Raw genomic sequence first — 10,270 nt, forward strand, 5'->3', positions numbered from 1 at the left:
CAGAACTAAGTAGTGAGCACCCTCATATCGAATGCCAAATGTTCAAATGGAACTATACATCGAAAACTCATTAGGCCAATACATACATGCATACAAATTGAAGTATAATTCAAATATGATTCAGACAGTACCACAGATGATGAAATTTTAGATGAAGCAAAAAATTTTTTGGCAAAGATTAAGCAGGATGTCCAGGCAAACGTACATACGAAAGAAAATAATAGATGATATTATACAAGTAAAAGAACACCAATTAAGAAATGAGCATGAAGCAAATTTTATTGCAAATGTGTATCTTCGCATATTTGTCTTTCTTCACTAAGCCATCCGAAAATGCGCAAGGGCACACAAGTGGGAGGGGGGGGGGGCACGCACCTGCGCGGCCGACTAGGTGCGTGCGCTGTGGTTCGTGCACTTGTGTGTATTGGAAAATTGTTAAAAACCACTGTAATTTATCTACGCTATTAATACGTTGAAATACATCGATTATACATGTCGGTCTTCTACAGATACGTTGTACGTACTGTTGTATTATCCCCTCTATGACCACGGGTGGACCTTATATGTTTACTTCTTTGCTTCTTGTTCATCTCCTTCCTCCTGTCTCTGCATTCTTAATCGGGACAAACTCTTCTTCCTTCTGTACATCACCATTGTTGTTCCATCTTCTCTCATCTGATGCATTATATTCCCTTTGCATTCATGTACTTACTTTCCTTTGCTACTTCACCTACCGTGGGTATTCTGTGCACTATCAATATGGGATCTTTCAAAGGGGAGTTTGATGGATTAAAGTTGCAATTCGACAGGTAATTTCTTCTATTACTCCTTCCGTTCTGCGAGTATTCTTGCTTACTCACCTAGGCCTCTCATATCTTTCTAGCTGCCAATGCATCGATGCAAATTTGTGAAACTCAGACCATCTGATGTAAAGTCTTCTTTACCATCTCACGTATGTGCGGACGATTTGGATGTCACTAACATTCAGTCATCACACGATTATGTATCGGCAACTGGGGAACATGATTTTCTTTCGCAACGAACTTCTTTTACAGATCGACAGATTCAGATTTCTGAATCTGTTCCTTCTCTCGATTCAGCGCCCATGGATATGTCAGTTTCTTCATAATACATCCATCAACATACTATATGATTCTAAAATCTCTTCTGTCCATATTAATTGTTTATTTCTTCATCCTAAAGTTATGTTATATGAAACTTATTGCATTTATGTTTCATTCATGCTTCTTAACCAGTTCTTAATGTCTTCATGTACTACACCTTTCATAATCTTATGCATTCTAGACTGAATGTTGATTGTGATATCCATTCTGGGTTAGACCAAATGTCTTCGCTCTCTAATATGAGTATTCCTGCCAGTCAGATATACCTCTGTCAGTCAGGAATGAATATAATAGATTGTCTCAATATTTTCTCAGTACACACTTCTATTCCAGTCATATCTAGAGATGTTGATCACCCAATTGAAATTTTCTGAAATTTTAGCTTTCTTTCTCATTTATTTTTCCTTACTTTTTTCAGATGGAAAGGAGTGTAAATTGTACTGATATCTGCTCACAACCGATAGATGATCAACATGACGAGGAACCTGGCCCTAGTGATACTGCTAACTACAACGGATTGTCACAACATTCAAAGAGTACACACTTTCATGCGATTTATGTGATATGTATATTTCTTTCATACTCTATTTCTATGATGGCTCTTTCTGTTATTTGCAACCTCTGTTAACGTTCTTTGAGATCGATGGCATAAAAGTCTTAATTCTACCAACATCCCATTTCATTCACTTGATGTTTTGTCCGATGTCCCACTTTCCCCTGATATTTCTCAGTTTCACTCTATGCCTTCAGTACAATCACCTCAATCAGCGTATACTCATGCTTCAGATGACTCCACTTTGCATAATCAGCACCCATCATCTTCTGTGCTAATAGATGAACAAAATGATGCCAATTTGAGCCAACGTGCACCAACAACTCACGTGACTAATTTCGCTGCATTAGTTAGTGGCATAACAATAATTCATGAAAATTTAGTGGCAGCTTTCCGATATCCCAAGTGCATAGTGGCACAGACCAAATTTTGCCTAATTACTGTGATGATATTCAGATCTTTATTTTTTAAACAAAGGTAGATTTCATTGACTGAAAATAGAGCATCAAATAGATCCAAACAACAGGTCTGACCTTTACATAGCTAAGAACCTAAGATGCACACAACCAACACGAACACACATGACATGCACAACTAAATACGACAGCAAATAGCGAAGTCTTAAGAGACCAAAACTATGCCTTGCGAGGAAAAGAAAAAAAAACAAGTGATCAAAACAATGATTGACAAACTACAACAATGACCATACCAGATTTGAGTGGCGGTACAAGTTAGCGGAAATCTGAATAGCCGTTTACATGGAGCTAACTGAGAGAGAACATAAAATCTATAACCCTTGTTTCGAATTAGAAGATGTTTTGGACATTTCAAAATGTACTACATACAAACTGACATGAGTGAAGAAATACATTAAAACACGTCTATATACATCCGATTCAGAAAAAACTTAAAATATCTTATAATTCGGAACTGAGGATGTAGTAGTTGTCTAGGTAATTGGCCGTTCAGGTAAACGTGTCATGTCTATATACAGAAACATGCCATCTCGTCCAAATGCTGAAAACAAAACTGTGAAATTTGATGTCTCGGTTCATGATCTCCATTACTATTAAATACTAGTCAATATGTACGTGCAATGCACATTAATTTGGAAGTATATTAAGTGCATGCAGATATTAAGTATGATATTATTTACGTGTTATTATGTGATTAGCACTATATTTGGCATGAAATTAACTGCACGCTAAACGTGTTGAGCGTTCGACATTGAGGCAGTCTAGGTCATTGGATTGACATGATTTGATGACGAGATTAATTGGATCTGCCCCTTTGGGTCTTTTTTATTGGTATAGATATAGATGCGAGTTGAGTTAGAAACATTTGATCTCAACCACATATCCACCATTCATCAACGGACCAGATTGTCCCGATGTTGTATCTCATATAATGCACATGTTTACTAAATATTTGTAATCATCTCTACAACAACTTATTAGGGATCATTGAAACTTGATTACAATTTCATTAGAACAAATCATCACACCATGTATCGCGTATCATCTTCAGAATACCTTAATTAGGAATCATTGCACCTGAATTACACCTACATTAGGAAACAACTGTCATACCATATATCACGTATTGAAAAAACACATTAGTCAAACATCACGCGCCACACACCTCCCACCACCGAACCTTCTCCTCCAAAAGTGCTTTTGCTCTAGAAAAAAATGGCACCGTATCGCTAGCTCACGCCGCCGCCGTCGAACCTATGCATGCGCTCCTCCGCGCCGGCCCATCTCTGTCCCATTACATGCCGCTCCCGACCCAACCACTCGATAAATATGTAGTATGTATGTGGTCGGAAGTAGGAATCACCAAATTAGCATGTTGAGGTGGGTTGGTTAATGGATTTTTTTTAAATCATGCATTGTTCATCTCCATAGTAGGAACAAATCAGTGGTGTTAGGTGGGGCCAGGGCCCTTGCTGGCCCCTGCCTACTATGTGGTGCATGTAAAAAAGAAAATGCGTGGACAAAAATGAGTTATTTTTTGTTTATTTGAACGACAAATTCCTATATTTCCTTTGCTTAGCCTACAAATCTTTGTATTATCTAATGCTTTTTATATAGGCATGTAGATAGCATCTACATGTACATATAGAATAAATTGGTTTTACTGAAACATTTAAATATCATCTTTAGTTGTTGGGAAATGGAATACTACTATATGTTCTATGTGTACAAACCAAATTACCTTAGAGTATCAACAGCCAGACTCCTCAAACGTTGTCTATGCGTCCGGGCGGACGGCATGGTTAGTGACCGACGCGAGAACTATATCTCGTGTTATGCGAGAGGGAAGATAATCTCGCTGAAGCTTTTTACCCTGTACTGTAGCTCGTGGGCCAGCCCATATTGTCAGTTTTTTTCCTTCGCTAAGATCGTTCGATCGAGTGAGTTCACTGGTTTGCTCGCCTCGCTCTGGTATTCTCATTTTTATTCTTTTTCTTTTTTCTTTATTTCTTTTTTCTGTTGGTTTTCTTCCGTTGTTCTTTTCTTTTTTTTTCACATTCTCTTCTTTTTTCTTTGATTTTCTTTATTTCTCCATCGGTTTCTTCTTCGTTTTCCTTCTTTCTTTCATATACTCCGATTTTCTTTGTTTTTTTCATCGTTTTTTCATTATAGTTTGGTTTACTTCATTTTTATTTTTTCATGTAGGTTTTCTCAGTACACAATATACATTTTTAGTGTACACATGAAACTCTTTTTTGATACACATTGAACATTTTTCGCATACATGATTTACATTTTTCTTAAATATATGTTTGTCAACACTTTTTGAAATAAACGGTCAACATTTTTTAATAAATGGTCAGAATTTTTCCTATACACAATTTACAGTTTTCGAATTTTTAATTACATTTTTTGAAGACATGGTCAATAGTTTTCCTATACACACTCTAAAGGTTTGAAAATACTTGATTAACATTTTTTTCTACTACAAGATTAATATTTTCTAATACATGGTCAACATTTTTTCTTATGCATATTTTAATATTTTCCAAATTCTTTATCAACATTTTTTAACTGCAAGATTAACATTTTATTGGATGCATGATCAATACACATTTTACATTTTCCAAGTGCTTGATTAATTTTTTAAATACTTTTCAATATTTTTAAAATGCTTGATTAACAATTTCACATACATGATAAAAAGATTTCATAATTTTTTAATACATGGTCAACATTTTTTCTATACACATTTAACATTTTTCAAATGCTTTATTAACATGTGCAAATACTTATTTAACATTTTTTCAAATGCTTGATTAACATATTTTAAATACATTATCAACTTTTTCACACACATTGTATATTATTTGTATCCATTTTTCGTATACATGGTCGACATTTTTTATACACATTTTACATTTTTCAAATGCATGATTAACTTTTTTCAAAAAAAATAAATAAAAAGGTATATTTTGAATAGATATGTTTAAATTTTTTCAAAAGTGTAAAAAAGTAAAAAAGGAAAGCAAAAGGTCAAAAAAGAGGCAGTGGACTCGCGCGGGCTGGGCCAACCCATTTAAGTTGGCGCCTTCAATGAGAGTTGGCCATGTCTTGCTTGCAGCAAAACATAGTCGCGCCCAATGATCGATCACAAAATCTCGACCCAGCCGCACCCCACATACTAGCCTTATACGTCAGGGCTGACCAGCACCTCTCAAATCCAACACATACCTGGGGCAGATATGTGGAGGCCCGGACGCGACTAGGCGTGTCTTCCACATCAGATCCTCCCCATGCAGGCCCACCCAATCTTCATCATGAATGAAACTCTAACCACTCCACTCCACTATACTTCACCCCAATCTCCATTCCGGCCTTCTCCGACACGACGGTGTCGGATCTGACTCTGGGATCTCCCGATCCGTCGACTGGGACCTCGTCCCATATGAAGACGAGTACGAGATGGTTATCCACATGGATCTCTCGCGCTCCCGCGAGGAGTGCTACCGACCACGGTCGCACTTGATCCGGCAGGAATCCATTGTGTTAGCGCAAATGGCGCTCGGATCCACCGGGGATGGTGACTCGAGGCACGTGACCGCGGCCTCGCTATACGTGGTGACCAGTTTACGGTGCCCCAATCCCGGGGTGGCGGCGCAACCCCTTCGATGGTGCCTCGTCCCCGTGGATTCGGGCTTCGAGTCAGAGGTGAACATCGACATGTGCCACGGGCCGTATGGTGCTACGGTGCAGCGTGCCCACCGTGCAAGGCAGAGAGCGGGGGAGGCTGCGGTAATGCTCGAGGCCGAGGGGAAGGGAGCGGAGTCGCACATCGCCTTGGACGAGGAAGCCATCCGTGACCGCATCCTCGAGAAGTGAAAAAGGAGGACGATGTGTGCCCTCGCCGGGGGGCAAAACCGGGTGGTTCGTGCCATGGCCGAACTGCCCGTCCTCTCCCCTCAAAGAAGAGGAGGAGGAGGCCAATGATGGGTCGAGCAACTTCGGCAGTGAGCAAACTTGACTCGATCCGTTTTGCGTCATCTAGCGCTACTTCCGCGACAAAGATGCCAAGGGAAACGACAAGGGCAAGGGCAGCCATGGATGATCTTTCTCCATAGCTTTAGTATGTAGAACATGCTAATTTTTGATAGTGATAGGTCATGTATGATGTAGTACAACATATGCCAATTTTTGGTAGTCCGATGGCATGCGTGATTAAGTAGCCGGGTGATATGTGTGGGATCAAGATGTATTTCCGTAGAGTTATGTTTACGTTGCATGTGATGAATTTGAGGATTTGCTAATGAGATACCCGGTAGTGGAAGCAAATATTTGTGGGATGACCGATCATTGTCCGATTAGCTAGGTTTGGCTGTAGATGCTTTTACCTAGAGCGTGCATCCTTGTCTGTGGAAGAATGCTATATACCTATAGAATACAACAACGTCACCCAAAAGTTTCACTATATACCTTTTGCATGAGAAGTTTGCATATGTTATTGACACTTCTCCATATAGGAAATCTCCTCCATTGAATACAACAAATTAAATCATTATTCATGTGCCAAAAGCAAATAATTAGTTTATTATTAGTGCATCATTATGATCTATTGATTTTTTTAATATTTAGTAGTACTTCACTAGACTTTTATTATTTATTTTTGTTCAGTGTTTGCCTAGTAACTAGGATGAGCATGTTTTTTCTTCATCAGGAATACGTGCATTGCATATGCACACTAACTAGTGAATATAAAGTTCTAACTGCAGAAAGGAGGAACGAAACTAGGTACCCTAAAAAATAGTAAGAGAAGAATAAAGCCAGGCGATCAATTGCATTTTCTTAGTATGAAAATTTGCATTTGATATGACATGATTGTAGGACTATCGAGCTGGCCAACACAAAAATTCTTCTACTGCAATCCTATTGTCCTTTATCCGACATAAATATACGCTCGTGGATCTGGTTTTCGTAATTGTGTGTTAGTCTGTGTTCCGATCTACTCTTCTCTTAATCTATGGTGATTGCTATTTTGATGTGCTGGTCTTATTGGGTCTTAGCACGACGATTTTCTGGATGTCTACTACAGCAAGGTTTGCCCGGCGTCGATGAGGGAGGGGTGATGATGGTGGCGCGCCGTGTACTATCTTGACGGTTGATGAATACTCCGTCCGTTTTTAAATATAAGACCTTTTAAAGAGTCTAATGTGGACTACATACGAAAAAAATGAGTGAATCTACACTCTAAAATATGTCTATATACATCGGTATATATGTCCATATTGAAATCTTTAAAATATCTTATTATATTTAGAATTTAGAAACGGAGGGAGTAGACGGTTTCTCCGGAAAAAAAATAGCCTTGTGAAGTCTCCGATCCGGAAAACGCAACAAGGGAGAAACCGAGAGCGGGCCGGTTATGGAGTTGTCTTTCTTCACCGGCAAGGCCGCAGCAGAGACGATCACAAAACAGAGACGGACTGACGGCCCGGGCCTTTATATACTGGAGCCCCCGGCCCCCGGTCGACGCACACGGTTGATAAAGCTAGCCCCAACAACCTGCACCTTGACCCAGGAAGAAAAGGCAGCAGCGGATCGAGTCGGCGAGAGCAATGGCGGCGCTCTACCTCGTGGCGACGAGGCTTTGCGACCTCGTGCTCGGGACATCAACGATACCTCTTCTCTCCTACCTTCGACCCCTCTTGCTGCTACAAATGTTACTATTTCCGATTTGGGTACGAAAATCTTCATTAAGTCTTCAAACTTGGGTCCAAAAAAATCTTCAAGTCTTTCATCTCTGTTCCTTGCAAATCTTACTTGGGTTTGTGTGTTGCAGGGTCTTCTCGAGCCAACCGCTGTCGAGATGAACGTCGATGATGTGGCTCTGGAGGTCTTCAACAGTCTTCGGAACAATCCAACCGAGGGTGATAAAGATTTAACCCTTGCTGAAGTGACCAGAATTTTCGAGGCTTTGTCTGAGGTGCAGAATAGAGATGGTGCCGCTACAAGCAATATTGCCTCCTTGCACTAAAGAACCGAAGAATGGCACGAAGTCGTTTTATTACAGTATACAATACTACTACTAGAAGCCTACTAGAATGTCCTGTCAACGTATGTAATGTTAATTTTGGATCTTTCCTATTTTCTTGCCTCGCCTATGAACATCTATTGTAGGTTTTTGCTCGATGATGGTACTCCTTGTTTCCATCAATCAATTATTATTAATATAATATATGGTAACAATGAAATGAGTGGCTTGAAAGAAAAGAAAAAAATTCCTAGCACATTGTAATGGTGGTTAAAGCCATTGATGGATCAAGTATCACCCTTAGCCGGGCATGTCCACGCGGGACGTCTGAAGATTTCATAGTTCTTCTTCCATATAATAGCTCTCATCTAAAAGGTTTTCCAAAATGAGGTTGTCCATCGAACCAAAACCCACGATTTTGAATCCCCCGCATCCTCGCTACCGACAACCTCACGACATGAACATCAATCGTGGAGGCAGCGGCACCATCCAACGCGAGGCGCGGTGGCATGGCCTGAACCTCCCCATGCGGAGACGCACGAGATGAGGAAGGCATGGCCACGATCTCTCAGCATGGAGGTCGCCCTGACGATGCCCAATGTGCACGCGCGTCCCTCACACGCCAACTTTTCTATGGCCCAACACGATTGCTATCGCCCTAAAAGAGCCAGAGGAAGATATCGATCTATTTCCTCACGCTGCCCCTCCCAATGGCACTGCTATGGGAGATCCCGCCATTGGCGTCGTTGGCCTCCACGCGGGTCTGCACGCAGCACACTGGTTTCCCTCATCGACGCGGGTGTCAGACTGGACTGAACGGCCTTACCACACGCACACGCTGGACTAGATGGTCGGCCTCCACGCGGGACTGCACGCTGGGCTCTCACATGGCGAGTACGCACTGCTGCTCAATGCACGCGGCTGCACGATACAAGACTCAGGCACGACGAGGAGACGAGGACGTGATGCATGCACGTGGGAGTACGAGTTGCACGCATGCAAGGCGGCGAGTCGCCCAGGTGCATGCCGGCCTCGGCCTCAAACGTGCTCACCTTGCACAGCAAGGCCCAGACTACAAAGAGTTGGACTTGGTTTCTCACAGAACTAAAGATAGCACTTGGTGGAGAATCAGGGAGATTTGGTTATTACACCATAATCTCTGATAGACAGAAGGTAATTTCCTTGTTCTTTCTCATATTGATTGCTTAGTTGTAGTTCAAAGTGATTGCATAGTTGTAGTTTAATGTGATTGTTTAGTAGTAGTTCATATTCATTGCTTAGTTGTTGCTCATATCCATTGCTTAGTACTAGTTCATATCCATTGCTTAGTTGTTGCTCATATCCATTGCTTAGTACTAGCTAGTTCATATTATTTACTTGGATGTAGTTATGATTTTGGTCATTTTTTTTCAAACAGCGCCTTCTAAATGTTGTAAACCATGTATTCCCCAATTGTCCACATAGATTCTGCCTTAGACACATCTATCAGAACTTTCAGACTTCTGGTTTTAGGGGGTCAGAATTAAAGAAGTACATGGACAAGGCTAGTTACTCTTATACTGAACATGGCCATCTTGCTGCAATGGATGCTCTTAAATAAGAGTGTAAGGCTGCTTGGGCTTGGCTTAATAAAGTTCCTAGACATTCTTGGGCTAGATATGCCATGGACTTGAATTGCAAAACTGACTTAATTTCAACAATGTTTGTGATGTGTTTAACAAGATGATATTAGATGTGAGGGGTAAACCAATAAAGACCATGGTAGATGGAATCGGGACTAAGTTGATGGTTAGGTTCAATGGAAATAGGACAAAAACAGAGGATGCTAAGTGGGATATATGTCCAACATATGCAGAGTTGCTTGAAGAAGCAAAGAAGCATTCTAGGAACTGCAAGAGCATTGATGGCTAGCTGGGCCAAATATTTACAAAGTGACATGCAATGAGAAAACATATTCAGTTAACTTGCAACATAGGACATGTGGGTGCAAAAAATGATATGACTACAGTGCCATGCAATCATGTAGTATTAGCTATTACCAAAGCCAGACTGAGGCCTGAAGCTTTGTGTATGACTTCTTCAAAAAGCC

At 40.7% G+C, this 10,270-nt stretch overlaps 1 protein-coding gene across 1 annotated transcript; it reads left to right on the forward strand.

Moving 5' to 3' along the window:
* The first annotated feature begins 7,693 nt into the window (after positions 1–7,693).
* Positions 7,694–8,311, forward strand: LOC123100492 (uncharacterized). The gene is made up of 2 exons (XM_044522422.1): positions 7,694–7,888; positions 7,990–8,311. The coding sequence occupies exons 1-2, from the start codon at positions 7,766–7,768 to the stop codon at positions 8,182–8,184; spliced, it is 318 nt and encodes a 105-aa protein (XP_044378357.1). The 5' UTR covers positions 7,694–7,765; the 3' UTR covers positions 8,185–8,311.
* The last annotated feature ends 1,959 nt before the right edge of the window (positions 8,312–10,270 follow it).

This window comes from Triticum aestivum, chromosome 1B (genome assembly GCF_018294505.1).
Source record: "Triticum aestivum cultivar Chinese Spring chromosome 1B, IWGSC CS RefSeq v2.1, whole genome shotgun sequence".
Lineage (NCBI taxonomy): Eukaryota > Viridiplantae > Streptophyta > Magnoliopsida > Poales > Poaceae > Triticum > Triticum aestivum.